General features: G+C 34.8%; 1 protein-coding gene and 1 long non-coding RNA gene across 2 annotated transcripts; both read right to left on the minus strand.

Annotated features, from left to right (window-relative positions):
* Positions 1-1,066: 1,066 nt before the first annotated feature.
* si:ch73-49p17.1 (LBH domain containing 2) lies at positions 1,067-9,227 on the minus strand. The gene is made up of 4 exons (XM_022685049.2): positions 9,017-9,227; positions 4,779-4,868; positions 4,388-4,592; positions 1,067-3,119 (listed from the first exon to the last, which is right to left on the minus strand). The coding sequence occupies exons 2-4, from the start codon at positions 4,863-4,865 to the stop codon at positions 3,094-3,096; spliced, it is 318 nt and encodes a 105-aa protein (XP_022540770.1). The 5' UTR covers positions 4,866-4,868; positions 9,017-9,227; the 3' UTR covers positions 1,067-3,093.
* Positions 9,228-11,967: 2,740 nt separating this feature from the next.
* Positions 11,968-13,480, minus strand: LOC125803028 (uncharacterized). Its single transcript, XR_007440084.1, has 2 exons — positions 12,966-13,480; positions 11,968-12,257 (listed from the first exon to the last, which is right to left on the minus strand). It is a non-coding gene; the product is annotated as an uncharacterized LOC125803028 (long non-coding RNA).
* Positions 13,481-27,578: the final 14,098 nt, after the last annotated feature.

Raw genomic sequence — 27,578 nt, forward strand, 5'->3', positions numbered from 1 at the left:
TGCTTCAACTGACAGTATTGAAGCTGTTGTGTGTGCCTTCATTATTCATCTGATTTCCCATAAGAACAAGGAGGGATATTGTTATTTATTTCATGATAGAACTACCAATGCGGCATCCACTGTTATAACAAATATAGACAATAAGAAGTATATAATTGTAGTATCACTGTGAGTAGAGTAATGAGGCCAAGCCACAGTCCTGTTTGGCAAAAGAGAGAAATGGAGGCTCACAGATAGAAACCCTTATTCACCCTGAACACTAACACCAGGAGGACAAATAATGCTCCACCCATGGAATATGTGCCAGTCACATGCTATACCTTTCTTACCATAACAAATGTCGTTTTTGTGGTCCTTTGAACTCCATTTTTTTAGAACAATTCTGTTCCGCAGTTAACACAAGCTAAATATTGTGCGGACATGACTTATTTTTCATTTTTGTAGTCATAATTTAATACACATGAGTAATGAGTGATGAGTTTAAAGATTTTTTTAAAGCAGATAAGTACCGGTATATGTAAACAGTATATGCATAGTAAGTGATATATTAGTTCTAAGCGTGTGCTTTTTATAGCAGTTTTTGCTCTATGTTGAGCAGCTCTCTTGAGCAGCAGATGTTGAAACATTTGCACTTTCTGCAGCATTTAGCTGTTCTATATAAAGAGCAGTTAATTACAGGTTTCACAGACTTGTGATTGTAATGAAATGGTTCCAACTTCACCCTTGGTCTCCCTGACCTTGTTCTCATTCCTTTTTGAAAATATCAATGAATTTGTTCACAGATGTTAGAGATACTTGCAATTTGCTCTCTCAATATATATTATCTTTCATTAAAAATTTTCAATAAAAAAAAAGATATGTCCAGGCAATCTGTTTTAATTGTCTACTAATACATAAATTATTGGCAAAACATTTGTTACCGAACACAGAACTTTTTCATAAGCTAGTATTCAAATATTATGTTATTCCTTCAGAAAGTTATATTATATACAGAGCTTGTACTATTTGAGCATACAGACCAGATTTCCATTGAGTTTTCATTTAAAAAATGCATTTTTGAATGCCTATAGAACAACAGAACAGATAAAACATAATTAACAACAGGAAACATTTAAAATATCACATACATACTCAGCAGTTATCTAAGATATAGGTTTATTAAAAATACTTACACAATTCAACAACAATTACAGATGAAGGCCAAAACATTTAAATAATTATTACACATTTATTATTATATTTATTATACATATAATAAACATATGTTTTTATATGTCTCTGAAAATGCAATTTAATTCTCTAGTACAAACATTAAACAAACTAATAAAAATAAATTATGTGACAAACATTTATACAATCTTTAATGCAAATAAATATGTTATTGTGTTTTTTAATTTATCTGGTAAGGTCAGCTTTTTGCCCTCATATTCTTTTTTGAGGTTTAGTTACATTGTATTATACCACAGTTAGTTCCGACCCTGCAATGTGATTGGCTGAGAGGTGTTCTGTGAGTGACATTATCAGCCGGTAATGCACTGTAACTGAAGCTCTCCATGTATTACTCCGCCACATACAGATACAGCTCGTACAAACCATACAGCACAGCTACAAACAGAGCAGCAATGGAAGTATTTTAACTTGCTGAGAGTTTATAACCAAACATTTTGTATGTTCTCTCCTCTTTAACTCAAAATCTTTTAATAAACAGCAATAATGAAACTGTGGTATAATCACAATAATACACTTGAGCTATAATGTGTAATATTGGCACTGCTATGCTGATCTACAGCACTCGCCCTGCGGCCTCTTACATGTTATAGCACGAACCTTGAGTGTATTGTTGCTTAAGTGTTCAACCTACTGCAGTGTGTATATTTGAAGACTAGCAGTCAGGCAAAGTTTTGAATGAGACTTTTTGTATGACTAACACACACAAACATACACACACACAAATACACACACAGAATGCGATCACCAAAAGAACCAAAAGAGAAGGAGGTTACATTCAGTAAACACTCACTCATGCCTAATTGTACTGAGAGAAGATGGATTCTCAGTACATAAAGTTTTAAATTAGGTCGAGTGATAAATAATGATAAATAATAATAAGGTTTTAATATTGAGTGATAATGAGAGAAATAAAGTTCACATAAAGAAGAAGATCATAGTGGCCACTGTGGCCCAGAGCCCATACTCTTATCTGATTACAGAAATTGTATTTACTAGAATATTTTGGCTTATATAAAGCGACACATGTACACCTCTCATGCTGCTTCACCTCTGAGATCTTTGGTGGATTCCGGATACTAATGTATATGATCTGCTAACGCATCTTCACAGCGTGAACAAGCAGATTCCTCTGCTGAGAAGCGTTGGACACGTCTAGAAAGCTGTGCCACAAGTACATTTATTGCACATTATGCCCGAAACATACCCATGATTAATTAAGAGATTTAGTACATGTTTTTAGCGAATACTTTTCTCTTTGTTTTGAGAGCAAAGACACACTGACACGCCATAAAAATCAAGCTGTTTGGTGCGAGGTTGACGGTTCACATAAAGCTCAAAAGTAAGTTAAATATGTGGCACTTAAGGGTCTTACCTTCCTGTATATACAGTCTTATTTAACGGTTTGAGTATTTTTTGATTACATTCTATTTTCAGATCTCCAGATGGTTATTTAGAGGAGTCCATAATTAAATGAGTGTTGCAACATGGTTTGAAGAGTCATTTGGTTCAACTGACAACTTCTATTTACATGTGATGACATTCCAAAGATCTAATTAGGCAATAAAGGTCTAAAACATTATCATTTTATGTTTAATTAGCTTGAGAGATTGAAAGCAGGTGTTTAATATTGACTCAATTAAAAATAGAGTTCATAAGACTGTTAACTAGTATGTACTGTGTTTGTCATATAGAGAAAGTGTGTGTGTCACACAGAAAAAGAACAAGACAAAAAAATAGAGAGAATGAGAGAAAGAGAGATGAAAAGACGTGTAACATACAGGGTTGTCAAAACTGACACTTGTGACAATGACAGGTTATTGAGTCTCAGCAGTGCCCAGTTGCCCCAGATGTGCCCATGCTGCTTCAGTCACCGTCTTCCTGGATCTCATCTATAAGAAAACAGTAAGATTGTCATTCAGAGCACACACACGTGCCAATGCAACAAGAACATAATCCATTATTTATTCCCTGTATGTAAATAAATTATACATTGGTGGTATTTTATAAAATTCCACATATATGGTGAGCTACCAACAAAAGCAAAGTTAAAGGTTTGCTCGAATAGAGAACTGAATTTACCATAGCAAAAAAAAAAATTCATAGTATTGACATACTGTGAGCCTCAAATACTGTTTTGTCCTTGTTTTAACGCCTATCTTTGGGGTCAATTTGACCCCATTCAATTTTTAAAGTTTCTCAATTTGATAAACACAACAGATAAAAAGTAAAATGTTTCAAATGTTTCAATTTCAATGTCTGTTTTATTGAGTCTGTTTTATGTGCATAAACACATATTTGTGTGTTAATAATGTTTAGATTACTAAAAGACTATAAAACTAGTTTTATAGTCTTTCTCTAAAATATCTCTTCATTTTAGGCCCTAACTTCACAAGACAATACTTATAATACTTATATCATTCTAATATAACATTATTATAATAATGCCAGAACTATACAATTCATCAAATAAACATTACATAACTGGTAAATAAACTTTGCTAACATGTTTATTTAAATTTATTTATAATAATTTTCTGGAGATTTAAATTGCTGGGATTATATTGATCTAGAGAATAAAGGGTGTTAGCAAATTTAAGGATAGTAGGAGGGTTAATGCAAAAGGCTACAAGCTAATGCTAGACCTGAAGTACCAGGCTAGTGGGTTAGTGGAGTAGCCAATCTTATTAGCACTCTCTTTGTTGTGTGTCTCATTAAATCAGTAATAGGCTCAGCATTGTCCATCCTCTATGTTTGGCTCTTTAAGCACATGGCCCTGTTTGTTATTGTCCTGCGTCCACCCCAGCCCCACCCTGTCATTAGTGTTCCTACCTGTCTTGTTTGTAATTCAGCCCCCTCGTTATCTACCCTAGTTGTTCCTTGTCTGTGTATGTGTATAGATACCTCATGTTTTCCTTTGTATTTTGTTCTTTTGACCCTGTCTTGATGTTTTACAGCTTTCTGGTTTGTTATCTTTAGTTTGTTTGTTTTTTTGTTTGTAAGGCCTTGTTAGTCATTTGTTTGTTTAATAGTCTGTTTTAGTCTTATAATAATATAATTAATATATAAATAAATAATAAAATGGTCTGGCTGAAAAAAAACATTAATGTTTCTTGGTGTTAGTCTTTTCATTAATGTTTTCTACACAGATTTTTCACACCTGAATTTTCACATGCACTTGTCATCTGAGTTTGTGCAGCAGGATCCTCTGAGATGTCTCTTGAGCAGTGTGTATGTGTGCGGCTCTGATCATCTGGAGGCCACCTGAGTTCTCCGCTCTCCACCTCTCCATCTGAAGGCTCCACCACAATAGAGGGCAGACGCTTAGACAATTTTGGGTGTCGCTCAGGCAGGTCTGGAAACAACTGAACACAGAAACTTCATGTGGTAAACGAGCAGGATATTTCACTGATACACTATTTATTTATTTATTTATTTTTTTAAACCTTTTTCCTGAAGAAACTGATGAATACTCTTGTGCTCCACTTAAAATAATTAATAGGTGTGTTTGAGCAGATTGGCTGATGGCAGTGGTGGATAGTAGTGCTAACCTGAAAGGAGATTTCCTCTTCTCCAGAAGCTCCACCCACAGCCAGGTCACCTCTTGTGTGTTCTGGAGTGTTCATAACCTCTGTCATTCTCTGAAGGGAGACAAATTTGCTTTTTTGAAAAAAGCATCTTCACAAATCTCATTAAGTTTTATATTGTAGTCACAACTTCAAACTAACTTGTGTGCAATTAAACCATTACATTGCTATTAAACATAACTGATATTAACACAACCTCTTACAACCACACATGGAAAAACACGTAATATAAATTAAACAAGGGATGTCAAGTAAATGTACCCTCAAAAAGTTTACATTTATAAGATCACTTCAGTTTCTGAATCAGTTCCTCTGATTTTGCTATTTATAGGTGTATATTTGTTTGAGTAAAATGAACATTGTTGTTTTATTCTATAAACTATGGACAACATTTCTACCAAATTCCAAATAAACATATTGTAATTTAGAGCATTAATGTGCAGAAAATGAGAAATGGCTGAAATAGCAAAAAAATGCAGAGCTTTCAGACCTCAAATAATGCAAAGAAGAAGAGTTCAGAAATCAATATTTGGTGGAATAACCCTGTTTTTTAATCACAGTTTCATGCATCTTGGCATGTTCTCTTCCACCAGTCTCCACACATTGATTTTGGATAACTTTATGCCACTCCTGGTGCAAAAATTCAAGCAGTTCAGCTTGGTTTGATGATCTTCCTCTTGATTGTATTCCAGAGGTTTTCCATTTAGTAAAATCAAAGAAACTCATAATTTTTAAGTAGTCTCTTTTTTTTCCAGAGACATATTTACACCATTTAATGAATCGTAACATTTTTTTTGTGAATAAAGGTTTAAGGCACAAGCATAAACATGAACATCTGCAATTTCCAATCCAATAGACAGCACTGCATGCATTGAGAAACGTTATTCCACAATAGTTGACACACAAGTAAGAGCCAAACAAAAGCCAGGGGGTATGGACTTCTGTGATGGCAGCATAGACTACATATGATACTTTCAAAACATCTATCCACAGCTTTAAATTTTTCAAAAAGACAATGCAAAACCAAATGCTTCACACTAGAAAGGCTTGCCTGCAGTCCTGACCTGTCAGCAATAGAGAACATATAAAGAATTTTGAAATGAAAACGAGTGCAATAGGGCAATGACCTTACTGTTTTACACCTTGAGACATGTTTGCAGGATAAAAAGGAACAAAATGAGTCCTGAAACATCTTATCACTTGGTATCCTTGGTGACAAAACATCTTTAAAGTGTTGTGGAAAGGAATGGCAACACGGTAAGTCATTTATTGTCCTTTATATGCCATTCTTTCTTGCAGTTGCTTTTGGAAGTGACGGGGTTTTGACTAGGAAATGACCTAGTTACCTGTGGCAGGCTAGTATGCAAATATATGGCTAGTAAAATAATGCCTCTTTATCAGCGTTTATCAGCTCCTTTTTACTCTGATCCAGCATAGAGCTTTTGTAATTCTGCTTTGTGAATGCAGCTGTGTGAATTAAGCTGTCTGAATAAAGATTTTCCTTCCCTGAAGACACCCTTCCAGTGGTAGTAAAGAAAAACAAGGTTGTGTGACAAATAGTTCATGCCAATTTTAGGTCAAAACTGCTATTACATTACATGTTTGTTCTGGGGGAAAAGAACCATTATTAAATTTTTTCAATCCCTTTTAAAATGTAAATACTAGTCGGCATTGTAAATGAGGGTCACCCTAAATGTATTCCTTAGTGAAAATAAAAGTTAATTGATTGATTGATTGATATTCAGCGTTGCAAACCTAGCATTTACTATTAAGCAGTAAACAGTAAAACAATAAAGAATAAAATAATGTTGCTCTTCCCTTAAATGAGCTGCACTCTTAAGATACCAACGCACAAAAGACGCACCTACATTTTAAGAGGAATGACTACTGGCACACTGACTGGTTTATTTCATGTTACATCCAAAACACACCTATGAATAATTACAAAAATTAGTATGTGCCTTTTGCTTGTTTGGAGCTGTGCAAGGCGTATTTTTTGCACCCTCACGATACTAAAGACACAGGACACGCCCCTAAATCCAGCGGCGCAAAGCGCAATTAACTAATGCACTATAGGTCACTAAAATAGGGCCCTTAATGTTGGTGATTAGCAATTTAGATGAGTAAGTTGAGTAAATTGTAGGCCTACACAGATTAGTCATTGCATTAGAACCATTTTAATTATATTATTATTAAAAAGGTGATTTTGGACTATAGACTAAATCTTATTCTTTTCAACAGAACTGAGAGATGATTAGAAATGTGTAGAAACATAAGCGAGAAAATCATATTTCATCTTATTGTTTATTTGTGTATGCCAGCAATTAGTTAGTTCTTTGAATCCAAAGAAATCAGCAGTCAGCTTATTTGGAGGTAAACAAGACAGCATATTCTACTGGATATTTTGCTCACTATATTAAAAATCATAATATAATTTGTGCTCTGGTCTAATACCTGACCTAATACCCTTGTATGGCTGGGTAGCACATTTCATTTTTACCCCAAAAAATTATTGGAACCTGATGACAGTAATGAGATATAGTAATCACTATCTGTGACTGGGTTTCAATTCCAAACTCAGAATTGAAACCTGTAAAATCACATGATCTCAAATTGTGTTTAAAGCCAGAACACTGGAACAAATCAAGTCAAGTTTAAAGCCAATAAAGCCATCAGCAACCAATAGAAAATGCATGCTGAAATACTGTTAGATGTAGTTCCTAGAATTGCCCAGTAAAATATAGTCACAGTGTATAACACACTACTGCATGCGTTTTTTGGTAGAAATAAAGGCAGACAGTGTTTGTTTTATATAAATATCGAATATTTTAATATTTAACAATGGAATCATGTATTTTATTTTCCAGAGTTTCAAGAGTGAAATCTTTTTTTTTATGGTTACAGCAACTGCATTAAACCTTTTTCGGTTTTTGGTATTTTATTGTTGTGGTCTGCCTCTTTTTCACTGTAGAATGTATTGACCAGTGCCAGTGTAGACTATATACTTCATTACAGATCCTCTGATCTCCACAGAATTTACACCATACTCTTGACCAATAAATGTTTGTGAACAGTGAGAAAGGATGAGAGGAGGAGGGGGAGCTTCTCTCAGTGTTACTAGGAAACCAGTGATCAAAGCATGGTGCATGTCTGAATGGGGCACTTCCACAGAAATGCAGATTTACAGGTGTTTTATGTGCACATAATGCAGCAGTTAGAAAGCTGCTGACTGAAACTGTCTGTGCCAGCTTTGCTCACCTTTTATCATACAGACCTGCTCTGGAGAAGCTTATGCATTATATACAAACAATGTACTACTTCTCTTGTGGAGTTCCCTTGTGGTAATCAAAGACAGTTTTTATATGGAATGTATAAAAAATAATTTCATTTTATTAAAACGTCTGAATTGTTAAACTAGCTGGAACAGACCTGTAGAATAAAAACACATATTTAATAGGAGCTAATGTTATCTTAAGCAATAACTCCTACTAAATTCTGTAAATAAGGTCAGATAAACATCTCAAGATGTTCAGTATATCTCACTGAAGGACGTCATGAGTTAAAGTGAATAACAAATTCATGTAAGGAACTTTTCACATATTTTAAAGGGTCTGTGACACATAAGCCATGTGCTCTTGGACTCTTTTTACAGATTCTATTCAGTTCATCAAAACCTCAGAACCAACTACGCATTATAAGTAACCAATAAATAAACATCCACTCTACATTAAAAACTCACTCATTCAGTTTGCTTGTTGTTGGGCATAAAGAATGTCCAGTGGGAAGATATATATATATATAGCTCTGGGAAAAAATAAGAATTATTTAAAACCTCTGGAATATAATAAAAGAGGAAGATGGATGATCACAAGTCATCAAACCAAGTTGAACTGCTTGCACCAGGAGTGGCATAAAGTTATCCAAAAGCAGTGTGTAAGACTGGTGGAAGAGAACATTCCAAGATGCATGATGAAAACTGTGATTAAAAAACAGGGTTATTCCACCAAATATTGATTTCTGAACCCTAAAATATATATAAAATATATATAATATATATAATGTTTTACCCTGCAAAAAAATCCAGCTCAAGATCAGCTGGTCATCCAGTAAAAACATCCCCTCTTAACCATTACAGGGTACGTGTTTTCTGGATGAGAAGCTGGTCCTGAGCTGGATTTTTAAGGAGGGTAGTGAAAGCTTACCTTCTGTTTCCCTTGTTCAGACAGATTAACAATTTATAGTCCACTCGAAGTCTTCGGTTCTCTTTCTCAGGCAGGTGTTAATCCTTTTTGGTTTATCCTGTGAGAAGATCTCTAGTTTGTTTCACTCTATGAGGTGCAGGACAAATACACCTGATAACCAGTCTGAAGTTCAGAGCGGACTGCCTACCATCTTTCAGTTGTTCAACAAAACACACACTCTCTCTCCCCCCATATCTCCCTCCCCGTACCGCCCCCCCCCCCCACACACACACACACACACGCGCGCACTCACAGTCACAGCAGCGCTCTCTCTATCTCTCTCTCGTTCTCTTTCTCCCTGTTTCTCTATTTATCTCAGTTTGTGTGTAACTTGAAACAGACAACATTTGAAACAAGGACAATGGTGAATATCTGACTGTTATAGATAATGTGGGCACAGCTCACCTGTTTGTTTGTTTTTTATGTTTTTTTTGTTGTTGTTTGTTTTAGCTCCATAAATCCCTTGATTAGAAAGATTTGTAAGTGAAACACAGCCCTCTACTGGCAGTATTGTTCATTACAAGCCTGGATTACATGAGAGATCGCAATTAAACTCTGATTTTGCTATTTATAGGTATATGTTTGAGTAAACAGACAACATTTTTCCCAAATTCCAAATAAAAATTTTCATTTAGAGGATTTATTCGCAGAAAATGAGAAATGGCTAAAATAACAAAAAAAGATGCAGAGCTTTCAGACCTCAAATAATGCAAAGACAACAAACAAGCTCATATTTATTCAAGTTTTAAGAGTTCAGAAATCAATATTTGGTGGAATAACCCTGTTTTTAATCAATGTTTTTATGCACCTTGGCACATTTAAGGAGAGAGATTAGTCTCAAAACTCCTGACAAATGTTTAAATGATAATGCATAAGTTACACATACATCCCAAATACATTTCACTGTTCACAAATAAATACATTTCAGTCTGTGTCTCACGACCTGCAATTTGTACAAATATTGTTAAACTTATAAACACAAATTTCTAATTTTTATATATAAATCATAATTTGCATGTGAAATGCATTTTTTACATGTACTTGCATATTTTTTTTAAAAGTTGAAGTCCTAAACTTACAATTTATTTATAAAATTTGCATCTGCATTTGTGAATCACGTTTGTTTGTTTTTTTTTATCATTTCCTTTGGCGTATTTTGGGTTTCTGCACCTGATCCACACACAAATGCATCACTCATAATCTCACAAATGTGTCAACAAGCGAACAAGCCGCCGCGAGGGGGCGCTGTTGATTTGGCTTCATTTGTTCGCGTTTGTGCTCGTTTCTCTCTGTTTCTTCGGGTCTTTTTTATTTTCCACGTAATTTCGTACTTAAAAGTGTAAAAAAAAACAGTAAAGATATGTTTAAGTGCTCATTAAAAACATATAATGATGACTAGATTTCGCTCCGTGCAGTAGAGTTCAGCTGATCTAGTGGATTTAGCCGTAACGTTACCGTTTATATGAAGCTACATTATGGGCCCTTTTCACAGAGCTTGATGACGTGTTTCCGGTTTGGTTTAGCAGGGTAAACAGCGGCGCTAGAATGGAGTTCACTGCTGTCTCTGCACAAACTTCTATTGATTTCTTTCTCCGACATCTCACTGATTATAGATGAGGTATCAGTAGCGAAAATATCGAAGGTTGAAAAGGATTACAAGCTTTTTGTCGAGGAATACATCTTTAATTTTGAGGGTAAGTAGTTATTTTTATACAAGTTAGCGAGGCTTCCAATTCAGTTAGGTTAGCTACCGCTAACTAGCGAGCTTGCTAACTTAGATAGATAACATTACGTCAAGTAATGCTAAGTAGCTGTTTAGTTAATGTTTTCTTTTCTGTTTTAACAATTACTGTAGCTACTGCCCAGGATCTGATGTGCTTATTTTAGGCTTTGAGTTGGATAGAAGACAGAACTGTTTTACCCTTGTATATACAGTTTCAAACACAGTGCAAGTGGTTTAGGAAAGTTAATCGACAGGGAGAAAAAAAAAATATTAAACCACATTTAACCCTAGTTATCTTGTACGTAGGTGAAACAGTTCAGGTAAGCCTAAGATGATTCTATGTGTTGCTAGCTTCCCACTAGGTAGGTTAAGCCAGTGGCCAAAGTTAGTCGTCTGTAGTGAAGCAGATATACCAACCACTTGTAGAATGTGAAGGTCAAGTGTTAATTTGTCCATCATATTAAATTTTTGCTTGTTTTTTAGGAGGTTAACTTATTCAGGTAGATTGTTTAGGGTCAGCCAAGAGGTTAAAGATGTAGTAGTAATTGTGAATGGCTTAAATATAGATATGAACATTTGGTGCTTTTTGTACCGTTTAAAAAATGTTTCTCAGAGCTGACAGTATGTCTGTGCTTTGCATTACAGGTGACTCCATACCACCCAGATCCTGTGGAGGTAATAAAGACATCGTGCAAGTGTTGCGGGGAAGGCCTTTTCCAATCATACTATTGCTCTGCTTTATCAGATTGCCCATTAAAGCACCATGGGCTTTAAAACAGTCTCTCTCCCAGCAGCATGTTCTGTTATAGTTTGTTTTTTGTGGAAATATGGAATTTTCTAAATAAACTTGTATTCTTTGCTTGAATTGTCTTTTTATGTAGCGCAGAGCCAGCAACAAGCAAGAAAACATTTCAGTTCATTGACATTTTGTTTACTGAATCAATCTATTTGTATTGGGTGTCATGGAACTATTTTACATTTTAATTAACTTTAAAAAATCAGGATATTTTGGGTAAACATAACATTTTGGTTGTGCTTCAAAAAATGCATAATTTCTGACAACTAGCTATATTGTTTAAACTGTATATTTAGAATATTGTATTTCCTGCAATGGTATGCCTAGTGAATACAGTCGTAACCAAATCATCTATGACTTTGTCTACAGATAAAACAAATACAAAGCACCTGGGACAAGAGGATTAAAATGTATTTCATTTATTATATTTATAAAACACTCAAATTAAAAAAATCTAAAAATACAAAAAACAAATGAAGCTCACATGGTAAGTTAAAGCTAAAATATTTAGACAGAATTTTGTACTGAGTCAAGGGAAATTGTGTGGAAAAAGTGGAACTCTTCTTTAGTTGAGCAGAAATGGTTAAGCCTAGGTTGGTCTGCAAGCTGTTTTATTTAATTCTCCAGCTCAATCACTTTTTCCTCCAGCTCCCTTATTCGTGCAGCTGCAGCGTCCACTTTGCCTGCGACAAAAGGGGGGAAAAAAGACATTAGCTTAGTTTTATATTGACAGATAATCTGACAAAATTTAAGTCAAACTCTGAATTGACCTATATTATTATTATTAATTAGGTAAACTGGTATATTTTACTGTGCTATGTTTAGCTAACAAATACTGGTATTCTTTGGTATAATACATAAACCATACTTGTGCTTGGAAAGTTTTTAAACAACAAATGATATCTCGGACACAAGTCAGTAATTCAGGTAAACATGCCAAATTGACCCTTTATTTAGGTAAATATTGAATATTTAGCCTTTATTTAGGCAAGTTAGACTTCAAATAAGTATTTCAATTTTAAACTTTATTCAGGTACGAATTGTAGGTGTAGACTTTATTCAGGTAAGTATTGCATATTAAGACTTTATTTAAATAAGTATAGCGTATTTAGACTTTATTCAGGTATTAATTGTAAGTTTAAACTTTATTCAAGTAAATATTGCATATTAAGACTTTATCCAAATAATTATATCATATTAAGACTTTATTCAGTTATGAATTGTAAGTTTATACGGTTATTCAGTATATATTGTATCTCCAATGTTATTTTGGTAGGTATCCTGTCTTGAGACTATTACTCAGGTAATTATTAATTATTCAAATGGATATTTAGGTAGCTGGCTTGTGTATTTATTGTGTAAATGGATATAAGAGTTGTAAAATTACTCACCAGGAGACGGTGGACGGCAGTAATCGTGCTTGGCTCGGTTAGCATAGCTTCAGGTCCTCCTTGTCTCTCTGTCCCATGGCAGCTTCAGTGTTCAAACCGAGACGAGTACTTGCCCTCTCGTAGGGTGTCAGGCGGTTTTCATATCGACTCCCAAAATTATTCCAGGCGAATCGTGGTGAAACTGATTCCTGGCTCTGTTCCCTCCCGCTTTGACATATAGCTCATCCGGCCTGAAGTGCTGGCTACACGCATATGTACTGCCGCGCAGAACCGTAAATGTGGCATTTTCCTCTCTCCTAATTGCTCTTATCTATTTACCGCGTAAACGTGTGACATTTGGAAAGTCGTGGAAACTCAGGTTTGGTTGTTTGCGTTTGCTGTTTGAGCAGAAAGGCTCGCTGCAGTAGCATTTCCTATGCTGCTCCATTTCGTCTATACGTTCTACACGCGTTGTTTACCCTGCTATTTTTTACTTCCGCATTCCAAACCCGGAAATGTGAAAAGGGCCCATTCTGTTCAGACTACAGTAAGTATGGTTTATTGGGATTGTCTAGTCTCACCACACTCACTAAATTGAGTATATACATGTGTAATGTTTGAAATATTTATTGCAAATATAAATAACTATATTACATGGCACAGCAGTTAGTTTGTGGTATTATTTTCTATGAACTTTACTAAAAGTACACCTTGAAAATGTTCCTTTATGTTGCTTTATTGAGGTTCTAGTGCATGTGCTTCTTACTTTTGCTGTACTAATGTGTCTTATTTTATAGTTTTTATACATACAGTTATTCTCTGAGAACATAGTTAAACTGCAGTGGATTTAATGTACAGTAATGATGATAATAAACTATATCTCTTTTACCATTTTACTCCGTAACTTCAAAACTATCTGCACCGCTTTTACACTGAAAGACTATAACCAGAAATTGTATATATATATATATATATATATATATATATATATATATATATATATATATATATATATATATATAAAATAAACTGAAAAAAAGTTATTTTAGGATTCACACTTCCATCATAACTAGAAATTACATAGAAACACATTTAACTCTGTTGTCAAGAAAAATGATGATGAATCAATTATACTGTTATTACTTATACTGGTATTAATATCTCACATACAGCTCTGGAAAAAAATTAAAAGGCCACTTCAGTTTCTGAATCAGTTTCTCTGATTTCGCTATTTATAGGTATATGTTTGAGTAAAATGAACATTGTTGTTTTATTCTATAAACTTTGGATAACATTTCTCCCAAATTACACATAAAAATTATTTAATTTAGAGCCTTTATTTGCAGAAAATGAGAAATGGCTGAAACAACAAAAATATGCAGAGCTTTCAGACCTCAAATAATGCAAAGAAAACAAGTTCATATTCACAAAGATTTAATAGTTCAGAAATCAATATTTGGTGGAATAACCCTGGTTTTTATTCACAGTTTTCATGCATCTTGGGCATGCTTTCTCCACCAGTCTTACACACTGCTTTAGGATAACTTTATGCCACTCCTGGTGTAAATATTCAAGCAGTTCAGCTTGGTTTGATGGCTTGTAATCATCCATCTTCCTATTAATTATATTCAAAATTCAGGTTTTCAATTTGGTAATATCAAAGAAACTCATTTTTAAGTGGTCTTTTATTTTTTTCCCCTGAATATTGTACAATATGTTATGTGCCTATTATTATTTAATCATAGCTGGGTAAGATTTATATGGTATGGTTTTCTTTCACACTTGAGTGCATACCTGATGTTTCATTATTATCATACATTGCTGGGTGCTTGCTTTCTCGGTAAGTCAGTAGGCCACAGCTGATTGGCCACACTCACTCACTCCAATACACACACACACACGTATACACACACACAGACACACACTTTCTTTTTCTGTTCTTTACATGTGCTCACACACATAACTGAACTTGTGGATGGAAGTAGCATCCCCCCTCCTTTTGTATTTCAAGAAACACTCTATAAATTGACTATTGATATTATTTATTGTACATTTACACATTGATTGATAAAAAGGATGGGGAAGGATTCTCCAAACACACTCATAAAATTCATACATATCAAACGACATTTCAAAACTATTTGTTTCTCCATTAATCCATAAAAGTTTTTTTTTTTATTATTATCTACTTTGAGTGACTCGTTGAGATGCACTTTATGCACAACACTATTAAAAGTTTTTTTTTTTTATTACAGATGAAATCAAAGAGCATGGACTACTGTTTCCTACACCTTCAAAAGACAAGAGAAACTTGGTACAGGAAGAGGTCAGGGGCGTTGTCTGGGTATGTAACGATCCATGGCTCAGCCCAGTTAATTATATACATATATTTTTTTACAATAGGTATCCTGATATACAGTACTGTGCAAAAGTTTTAGGCACCTAATCAAATTACACAAATTCATTTATCATAGCAATACAAGTGTTTTGCCTGAAAAAGCATCACATATGATTTAAATAGATGCAAATAATCATAAATACTGTAAAAAAGTAACAAGAATTTCTCATTTTTAGGTAAGTAGGTTGTATCCTAAGCCAAGCTGTAGAACAAAGTTTAGTTCCACATTTCTCCTGGATGCCCTCAGCCAGCATGTGTACAGTTGTGGTCAAAAGTTTACATACACTTGTAAAAAAACATAATGTTATGGCTGTCTTGAGTTTTCAATAAGTTCTACAACTCTTATTTTTCTGTGATAGAGTGATCGGAACACATACATGTTTGTCACAAAAAACAGTCATAAAATTTGGTTCTTTCATAAATTTATTATGGGTCTGCTGAAAATGTCACCAAATCTGCTGGGTCAAAAATATACATACAGCAACATTAGTATTTGGTTACATGTCCCTTGGCCATTTTCACGGCAACTAGGCGCTTTTGGTAGCCATCCACAAGCTCCTGGCAAGCTTCAGGTCGAATGTTTGACCACTCTTCTTGACAGAATTGGTGCAGTTCAGCTAAATGTGATGGTTTTCTTGCATGAACCCGTTTCTTTAGCACTGTCCACATGTTCTCAATGGGGTTTAAGTCAGGACTTTGGGAAGGCCATTCTAAAACCTTAATTCTAGCCTGGTTTAGCCATTCCTTTACCACTTTTGATGTGCGTTTTGGGTCATTGTCTTGTTGGAACACCCAACTGCGCCCAAGACCCAACCTTCGGGCTGATGGTTTTAAGTTTTCCTGCAGAATTTGGAGGTAATCCTCCTTCTTCATTATCCCATTTACTTTCTGCAAAGAACCAGTTCCACTGGCAGCAAAACATCCCCAGAGCATAATACTACCACCACCATGCTTGACAGTAGGCATGGTGTTCCTGGGATTAAAGGCCTCACCTTTTCTCCTCCAAACATATTGCTGGGTGTTGTGGCCAAACAGCTCAATTTTTGTTTCGTCTGACCAGAGAACTTTCCTCCAGAAGGTTTTATCTTTGTCCATGTGATCAGCAGCAAACTTCAGCCGAGTCTTAAGGTGCCTTTTCTGGAGCAAGGGCTTCTTTCTTGCACGGCAGCCTCTCAGTCCATGGCGATGTAAAACACGCTTGACTGTGGAGACTGACACCTGTGTTCCATCAGCTTCCAAATCCTTGCAGACCTGCTTCTTGGTGATTCTTGGTTGACTCTTGACCATCCTGACCAATCTCCTCTCGGCAGCATGTGATAGCTTGCGTTTTCTTCCTGATCGTGGCAGTGACACAACTGTTCCATGCACTTTATACTTGCGTATAATTGTCTGCACAGTTGCTCTTGGGACCTGTAGCTGCTTTGAAATGGCTCCAAGTGACTTCCCTGACTTGTTCAAGTCAATAATTCGCTTTTTCAGATCCACACTGAGTTCCTTTGACTTTCCCATTGTAGCTTTTGTAGCTGAGTCTAATCACTGGGTCAAATGAGCCCTATTTAAATGGGCTCATGAGAAGTCAACAGCTGTAGTCAATCAGAATCACTTACAAGAAGTGAAGAGGCCATGACATGAAGCTAATTTGATTGACACAACTCGCTACATCACCAAAATTGACAAATTTTGTTGCTGTATGTATATTTTTGACCCAGCAGATTTGGTGACATTTTCAGCAGACCCATAATAAATTTATGAAAGAACCAAATTTTATGACTGTTTTTTGTGACAAACATGTATGTGTTCCGATCACTCTATCACAGAAAAATAAGAGTTGTAGAACTTATTGAAAACTCAAGACAGCCATAACATTATGTTTTTTTACAAGTGTATGTAAACTTTTGACCACAACTGTATATGTTCAGTTTCATCAGCAGCTCACCTGATTTAACATCAGTAAGATTTAATTTACCAAACCAAGTGTTGATATGATGAGAACTAGAAATAACTCTATTAAACATAGATGAGGAGAGATTAGGAGATATATCACTGCTTTTTGTAAAATGGCTGTTTGTATTTATTGTAATGCTGGTATTTTACAGGATGAGTGATGTATAATTTGAGGATGAAAGCTCAAAATATATATATTTTTTTACTTAAAATTCCCACAGGTGCCTAAACATTTGCACAATACCGTATAATGTGTAACATTATAATGTGTAGTTATAGTTTTTATTCAATTAATTGAAAATTAATTGAACACATTCTGCAAAATGAAGTATTGTACTAAATTCTGGCTATCCACAACATCCAGTCTCTAGCTAACTAGTTAGCTTAATTAATTTTCATTCATTATAACTTATAGTCCCACAATCCTAAATTAATAAACACAATTAAAAAAATGAAAGTTATTGGCTGATTAGGTACATCAGGGCAAGCAGACTATAACATATACAGTTAGTTATTTTCTTCAACCATGACTACCTATCTAGTTAGCTAATTCCAAACTTAAGCTAACTGACTAGTCACAAACTGCATTTTATTAAGCACACAGTGGGTTTAAACTGTGTGTTTTGGAGCTATCAGAAACAATGTCATCACAGCTATCACCTTTCTTTTCAAAGGTATGTCCATATTTATTCTGACATCAGCTAGCTGCAACTTAATAATTTTCATCAATAGTACAGCTAAGCTGAGCAAAATGATTTGGGGCTACTGGATAATTAACTGGATAATTATTCAGTACTGTAGCCCCGGAAGCCCAGGCCAGGCGACGCCCCTGGGTCTGGTTGACCCACATGGCAACACCTTTATATCAGCTTAACATTGGACTGAATTCTTAATTTCAGCAGTGAAGACTTGACAGGTGAAGTGCAAAAATAAAGTCACTGCTAAAATGAAACAAATAAATAAAAAGCAGATTGTCTGGGCCATACAGAACTGTTACTGAACTCAAAAATTGGGGTGTTCTAAAACTTTTGATCCCAAGTATACTTCTCACAGATCATGTTTGTGCAAAATTAAAAACCGAAATTAGTCAAAGTTCTGATAGATTTGGCACACTTTACACAGATTGGCAACACAGACAGAATAATTACAGTCCACTGGCTGAGTAATATACAGGAAGCAGTGGGCGGTAAATCATGAACATGTGTGAGCATCCAGGGCCACAGAGAACGCCTATTCACTTTGTTTTGGAACTGGCAGAAAGAAACCCCCTAAAATTTTAAGGGTTTTTTATTCCAGTGAAGCTACTCAGGAATTCCCGGCCTATCAGCACAATACCAGGACAGGGGAAGGTTAAATGCATGAATATATTAACTGATTTAATTTTACTCCACATATAAAAATAAAAGCATGCCAATGTAAGTTTTAAACTTGCTGAAGAGAATACACTCTTTTGTGTTTGCTCAGCATTGCTAAGCTAATAAAAGAGGTACTATAGAGCAAGCATGTAAAAATGATCAATGTTAACCTGAGACCTACTATTAAATGTTAGCTTACATAGCTTTAGTTAATAGGTAAATAACTATTTATTAGGGGTGTGACGAGACACTCATCTCAAGAGACACTGGATTGAAGAGAATAAGACGAGACAAGATTTTAATAATATATGTTCTTTAATTTCAGAGTTGAAATGTATGATTGAAAACATTGTATTTGACTGAAAGTGCAGGGGATTTTTTAAAATATTTTGTAAGAAATCATCTTGTAATGGATGTCAATCTATTTCTTACTCTAATTATGAATAATGTATGAATTATTATATGCAGCAAAATACAGAACAGTATAAAAGTATTACAGATGGTTTTAGCATTAACCCCACAACACATCTCCTGTAAAATCTCACAGACCTTAAGTCTAGTGATGGGAATTCCGGCTCTTTTTCTTGGTTGTTTAATCAGATTTTTTTCCAAATTATGTGTAAAATGAATTACTAGTGTAAAAACATACATTATATAAAATATGTATTATTTATATTGTTTTATTTATACAAAATAATTGATGAAATACAAAAACAAAGGCCAATCTCAAGTAAACAAATGTCCAATCTCTAAATGTGTATATTATTTGTAAATTTGCAACTATATACAGTGAAACAAACAGCACTGAACATCAACAGAGTGTCACTCAACTAAATAAAAAATAAATGTGCAAATCAAAAAGAAACCAAGCATCCAGGTGATTTTTTTTTTTTTTTTGCAAACTTCGGCAAAGATTGGCAATAAAAAAAGGAGCTCATCTTTGAGGGGTTGATTCTGTTTCTGTTTTGTTCTGCCCTGTTTTGGAAGAGGTAACAGATGTTTCTACAATACATAATGTTTTTTATACGCTCACCATGATACAGAGTATATTATTTATATTATTATTTTATTGAGTAAATACTACATTTACCGTTGTAAATACTTGACTTCAATACCAAAATTTGATATCTTCTTACTGAACTTTACTTCAATTTTAAAAGAACATTATTTTGAGTTATGATGAGCTTTCACAGGCCTCTTGTTAATATATCTCTGTTTTTATATATTTTGTCTTCCTTAATGTATATTTTTACGCTGTCTTCTATTTTGGTTTATATGTATCATCTTGAAACTTTAAATGCAATTTTAAATATATAACCATGGTGCAACATGGAGCAACAATACAATACAATTGTAAACCTGACAGTGTGTGTGTGTGTGTGTGTGTGAGACAAAATAATAAACATTAGCTGAGCTGTGAAATGTGGGTTGTGTCTGACCTGTGTGTGTAAAACAGGTAAAAATACAAAAACTCATTTATAAAGTAATAAAGGAAAATAAAACTGAAGAGTTGTGCTAAAGAAACCCCCAGTAATACATGACTTGAAAATGAATGCATTTTTGACCCATGTGTGCATTAGACAGGTAGTGATACAAAAAGGGCTTTTATTCAAAAAGTAGGTAAGGTAAAAATTAAATAAGGATGTATGATGATCAAAAACAAGTTAAATGAGGAATAAGTTGGATACTAAATGACTGACTTAGTTTATTGCTAAGATGCATCATAGAAACACTCAGCCATACACGAAGATACATAGAAAATGAATGCGGGTCATTTTCGACCCATGTTGCGCATTAGAGGGGGTGTGCAAATGTTGCGCATCAAAGGGTTAAAATTCTGTGTGGAGCTACTTTAAGCTTTCTAATGGCATAAAAATAGTGATTTCTTTACATAGGCAACGCTATGCCCCTATTGTTAGCATTGTAAGCTATTTGGTAGAATTGGCTGAAAGAGAGGTGTTTCGAAAAGCTGGGGGTGAACTAAGGTGGTCTATTCAGAGTTGTCCTTTAACAATAGATACACATGCAACAAAATAAATAATTTACGTAAAATGCCCTTTTTTTTTTAAATCCCTTTGACATCTGTAACCAAACTGTTGTTTCAGAATCATGCTAGCCAATGGAACCAAAGACCCTTTCCTCAATGCTGTTAGGGTGAAATTGTAAACATGCTTTAAAAAAAAAAAAAAAAAGAAGCCCTAATATAAGCCACATGGCATTTATCACTTTGTAAATTAGAGTGTACTTGGGTGTGTAAGAACAAGTCTATGTTGTTTAAAAAATGCAAAGCTTAGACGTTTTTTTGTTATATACAGCCCCTTTTTTTTCTTTTGTAGAGAAGGTGCAGTAAGTCTTCACTTCACAAAGTTTCAGTGGACTTTAAACTGTGAAGAGAACAAGCCATTAATATGCTGCTGGGCTGCTGAGCCCTCCGTGTGCCATTCATCTAAACTTTCATTTGAGCTAAAATGTTTCAGTATGACTGTTAAAAAAGGCGTTGTCTTCTGGGTTTATTTCTGGGCAAGACTTCCATTATAAGATTCAAATGATGCTATTTTTTTTCTTTTGATTCAGCGTTGGTTTCGGTTTCCTGTTCTAGATAAATGTGCGTGTCAGCACGGGAAAGAACAGAATAAATTTATATGATGCGTTACACTGAACAGACACCTCAACCTCAGACACCTCACCTCAGACAACTCAGGTAAGAATCACTTCACTGATTTGAAATTGGACTCAAGGAAAATGTTATTTATTATTAAATAAACCAAAATAAACCAATAAATTATTTACAAATTAGTCAGATTTTATATTTGATCTATAAATTACTGTGTTGGAAAAAAAGTTTAAACAAAGATTTCAATATATTTTCCAATAAATGTTAATAGTTAAAGTCTGTTTGCGAGTAATTCACTTTATTAATTCACTTTCTTTAAAGTGGTAGAGCATGGTCCTTCTGAGAAATACACATGAAAACAGAATCAATCTATGCACATGCTTTACTCTCTATATTTAGATTGTATTACTGCATTCCTTGAATAATATCCTGTAGCCTTCATTTAAATAAATAACAGCTGTGGGTGACAGACAGGGTGAAAAAGTTTTAAGTAACTGTAATTGAAAACAAAAAATTATTTATATGATTAAAATGTTTTAAATTGTACTAATTAGCACCCCTTACATTTCGGTCTAGTCCTTCAAAGTGATTTCTTCTTTTTTTCAAAACATTTTTTTCTAACTTTTATTACAATTTATTACAAACTTTTTTCTTGAATGACTATATTTACAGGGCTATTTTCTGTAAAACTGCATCGAAAGACTGAACCCACACCAAAAAGTAAACCTCTGGGAATGAGGTAAGCATTTCTCACTCTTTCTTACTCTTCTGTATTGACTACTTAGAAATCATAAATATTTGGGTTATTTTTAATACTTGGAGGCACATTGTTTACAGTCAAAAAGTACAAGGTCTGAAATCCCCAAATATCCCCAAATGCTCCTTTCTCTAATTCTGATATACAGACATACTGTGTAAAATATGAATATAAAATATACAAACATACAATATAAAATGAACCTCCTTCTTTTCTGAAATGAAGGTATACAGACATACTGTGTAAAAGGGGAATATAAAATATACAAAATATAATTAAAATGCTTCTTTCTTGAAATGTGGGTATACAGACATAATGTGTAAAAGGGGTATATAAAATATACAAATATACAAAATAGATTTAAAATGCTTCTTTCGTCAAATGCTTTGCCAAAACTTTCTTTAGTTGTCCGCAGTCACTCCATGTGTGTGTTTCTGGGTTAGTTTCGTCCTCAGTAAGTGAAAAGCATGCTCAGTTTGGATTTGGAGTTTTTTTTTTTTTTTTTTTTTTTACGTTTCTTTACATTTAGAAACCCTTTTGGTAATTCCAATGTATGTTTTTGGTCATTGTCTAACTGTGCTGTGAAGGACTGTTCTTCCACTTAGAATGGGTGATAAGTTCTCTATATAATTTGTCCAGTGATTTCTAGTGAAGTGTTCGCTTATCCTATGCTTTTGTCTTTAATATCTTTCTGTGAAATTATGTATGATCGTTATTATTAGTGTTATTTAGGACTTATTTAGTTTTATTTAGAACATTATACTATTCTATTGTGAAAAAATTACATTGTGCTTTTCTGATTATAATGAGAATATCATTGGTATCTAGAACACTGACAAAACAAGGCGTAGGTAAGATGAAGAATATTTTAAATACCTATATTGCGGTGAACAATTTTATAGTAAAAAGTTGTTATATGAATTTGGTAGGCATGCTTGTTTGGGTTGGACACTAAAACTGTTCTTAGTTGCATGAATTTAATTAGGTCTGTGCACTTTTTGATATTTTTTAATTTCAGAATGTAGTTATTTTATTTTATTTTTACTAAGAAATAGTATTAAGTCATCTTTGTTTTTATTGCAGACATTAGACATATTATGTAAACACAGTATTATTATTTATTTGAAAAACAAATTTTGAAATTGTCAAAAATAAAACAGAAAAATATTTTCTTCTGAAAATGGACAGTTAAGGAGAGTATTAGGGCAAGGCAGATACTTTAAATTTTTGAGCTGACTCTCTGATGCACATAGCAGCTACAGGTCTCAATGACCATTTAAGTGAAGTACGCACCTGCATGATATACAAACCTATTTTTTAAAATAGAAATATACAAATATACAGCATAGAGATAAAACATCTGGAACAAAATACCTACTATTATTAATATGGTATTGAAATGTTAGTTAGTTAGTTAGTTGTTAGTTAGTTAGTTAGAAAATGTTAGTTTTGATTATTTTACACTGTGGTCTAATGTTCTAGGTGGAACAAATTAAAAGATGAAAAGAAATAAAACAATTATTTAATTAACTTTAATAATTAGCAAAAATGATTTATATAAATAATAATATAAAAATAATTATATAATTACACACCAGGACAGAGAGAATGGCAGGAAAGTGGGCAATGGTATTTTTCAAAACCAATTTCATATAGACTAAAGTAAACAATTTTAATATTTTAAAACATTATTTTAAAATGTTTTAAAATATTTAAATGTTTTTTTTGTTATTATATTCAGTATGCATCAAGGTGTACATATTAATATCAAAGAACAATTTAATTATCTGAAAGGGGAATTTGACTATCATAATTCACAACATAAAATAAAAGACTGGAATTAAATTATCTGCTAGTATCTACAGAAAACTGAATGATGTGAAAGAATCTATCTGATGAAATAACAATTATGATATGTCAGTAACAGGTTTCATGTATAAAGAGTAGCTGTCTTTTTGAACACCGAATCAAAATATGCTATAAACAGGGAAAACCATGATTTCATATCAACATATATATTTTATGTGCCTTTGTTTGACTATAGCTGACAATTTGTTTGACACTTTCACGTTTGGTTCTTTAATAAATGAAAAGATATTCTATTAACCTGTGATTTCTGGCAAATTTTATATTTTTCTGCTTTCAGGTGCCGTTTTTAAAGGTCATTCAGGACTTTGTGTCTCTCACCAATTTAATACTGATATTAGGATGAGCTCATTAAAATCTGTGATCTGGTAAGTAAAAAAGGAATGCACCGTTTTTTCTGCTACCTTGGTGCAGCAACTAGAAGTGTGTTCCTTTTCCAGTTTGCACTATGCAGGAATATATATATATATATATATATTCCCAGGATATATATATATATTTAGTAGATGTGTACTGCTAAAAAAATTTCTGAATGTTCTGAAAAAAAAATGCAGTTGTGTAATCAGCATTTAATTAGGACTCTGCTACTGCCATTACCGTATTTTTTGCACTGTAAGGTGGACTTAAAATACTTTATTTTTTCCCAAAAATCGTCAGTGTGCCTTATAAGCCGGTTTGCTCCATGTATGAATTGTATTGGTCAGGTTGTAAGTAGCAGTAAAACCACTCCACTGAAGTTCAGCATTATACAGGAGTTTCAGTTTTGTTCTCAGTATTAGCATTACCTGCTAAGCGCTAGCCATTTGGCCATTCAGAGGTTAGTATTATCGACCTGTAGTCTATTTCTAAGCCAGGCTAGCACTGCTGGAGCAGTATTAGCATTACCTGCTATGCACTGGTTCTTTAACTGTTCAGAGGTGAGTATTATCAGCTTGTTGTCTGCTGCTAACCCCTTGCGTTTACTGTGTTAAAACAAGCTACACGGGATGAACTGCCTGCTAATATGTCCCTGTTTTACCTTAACACTCAGGGTTCCTCAGTGTAGCCCTGTCAGGCGGCAGTTAGGCGGCATTAGTGGTTAACCAATAATGCTAAGGCCTTAGGGGAAATCGGGAAGTGTAAGCTTACTGTAAATAACTAGAAGCGCTTTACTTACCCAAACAAACAGTTTTCAGGAGACAAATCTGTATAGATGCAGATCCAGCGCTCGTTTGACTTGTCTGACTTGTCTGAAAATGTTTTTGTTAAGAAGTTTTATTCACTTAGCTTAGCTTTACAGGTCTTGCCGCTTGGGGAATTAGAAGGTAAATATGGCAACACCCCTGTTCCTAACAAGTGCCGCTTAAAATGGGCCTTATAATCCTGTGCGCCTTATAGTGTTAAAAATACGGTAAATTTTTGCCCACAAATAAATTATGAAAAACAGGAAACATAACATAGTTTACATGTGATGATATGATTTTATATTTCCATACTTTCAAAGGTAAAACCTGTTTCAAGTTATCATGGAGGTCAATGAACAGCTGCCTGAAAAAGATACTGAAGAGGAAAATCCAGATGTCCTTAAAGCTCTACTTTGTGACAAAAGATTGTTTTCGAAACTTTATCCTCACCAGCGTGATGGTATTTTGTTCCTTTACAATGCTTATAAAAAAGGAAAGAGCAAAGCTGAGGGAAGCCGGAATGGAGTCATATTAGCAGATGAAATGGGCTTAGGGAAATCTATTCAGGTCATATTATTTCTGCATTTCATGATCATGAACACTCACAAATGGAAGAATGCCTTGTTGGTTATGCCTGCTGGTTTACTGAGTGACTGGAAAGGCAAGCTGGAGAACTGGACTCCTGACATAACTGTGTTAATTTACCAGAACAGTGACAAAGAACTACTTAGTAAGCTGAGACGATTGCAAAAGACTGGTGGCATCCTTTTAGTGTCTTACAAAATGTTCATCTATCACCATGAGACACTCACAACCTATAAAGGCATGCCGTTTATCTGGGACTGTTTGGTCTTCGATGAAGCTCACAGGCTCAAAAACCCTGCTACCAAAAATCATAAAGTTGCAGCATCAATCTCAGCTGGGTTTCATATTCTCGTGACTGGCACACCCATTCAGAACAATCTGAAAGAGTACTGGTCACTGGTCTCCCTCATTTCTGACACATGCCTACTGGGAACATACAGAACATTCAAGACCAACTTTGAAAATCCAATCACACAAGGGATGGCAGCGGATTCAGGGCCAGAGGAGAGGGCTCTGGGAATGGAACTCCAGAAGGCTTTGGAAAAGATTACAGAGCCAATTTTGCTCAGGCGAAGAAAAGACCAGATTCAAGACCCCAGTGATCACACACCTTCTGAAGCAGGGCTGTGTCTTCCCAAGAAACACGAGTATGTTGTATGGATTAAGCTTAGTCCTGAGCAGGAAGTTGCTTATCGCAACATTGTTGATGATTCATCTATTCTGACATTTCAATCTATCCATTATCTGATAGCTGTTTGTACACATCCACGGTTAAATACCATGGCACAGGAAGCGAGAGATGTTCATTTGGCTGAATCTGGGAAACTGGCCTTTATGTTGGCTCTGCTTGAAATGCTCACTGCAAACGGGAATTTTGTTCTGGTCTTCTCTAACTACATTAAAATCCTGGACATCATTCAGAAGGCTCTCACACAGACACCATGGGGCAGGAATGCCTTTTTGAGGATTGATGGCCAGAACCCTACTCAGAGAGACGAAATTGTCAACAGGTTTCAGAAAAAGAGGAGAGAGAATATCCTTTTACTTACCACTAGTGTGGGTGCAGAGGGGCTAACCCTCACAGCAGCTGATAGTGTGGTTTTTGCTGACTTATCCTGGAACCAGTCTGTGGATGCACAGGCCGTGGGACGGGCTCATCGTATAGGACAGACAAAGGAGGTTGTGACTTACCGTCTCATCACCTGTGGAACACTGGAAGAAACAATGTACCGGAGGCAACTGTTCAAAGGCTCACTGACTCGACAGTCTATGGGAGATGAACAGAATCCTTTAAGACACTTCACACAAGATGAGTTAAAGACTTATCTGACATTGCAGAAGACTCAGTTCTCCTATACCCAGAAGCAGCTCGAAAAACAAGGTGCAAAAATTCTCAATATCACTGAGATCTTTGGAGAAGGTCTCAGTAGTTTAGGAGCTGCAAGCGTGTGTGGGATCTCAGATCATGGGCAGCTGCTCAGCGCCAGTCAGGGGGAAGATCTTGCAGTGGATATGGCAAGGATGCAGATTACAGAGACTGCTAAAATGTGCAAGCAGGAAATAGAGGCTGAATCTCATCTCACAAGGCAACAAACTGGTGAAGATCTATCTGTCCGGAAATGTGTCAAAAAAGACAAAATTAGAAGAAAGACACAAAAGGCTAAAACACCTGGCTTACCACAAAAGTACAAATGCTTCAAAACACCCTTCTCTGGTACAAGAAGGACAACTCTACACATTTCAAGACCTTGTTTGTTTGAGTCAAGTGATGACAGCTCCCATCTTTCAGCAGATGAGGACATAAGTTTTTGTGAAAAAAGCTCACCTGCGACTGATTTAGAACAGGACGTTTCAACTGTTGCTGTGCCTGTAAACCTTTCAGTCTACAGTGGCAACAGTGAATCAAAATTAGACAGTATGGAGAATACCTTGGACTCTGACATTAGTGATTC

The sequence above is a fragment of the Astyanax mexicanus genome, chromosome 7, assembly GCF_023375975.1.
Source record: "Astyanax mexicanus isolate ESR-SI-001 chromosome 7, AstMex3_surface, whole genome shotgun sequence".
NCBI classification, from domain to species: Eukaryota; Metazoa; Chordata; class Actinopteri; order Characiformes; family Acestrorhamphidae; genus Astyanax; species Astyanax mexicanus.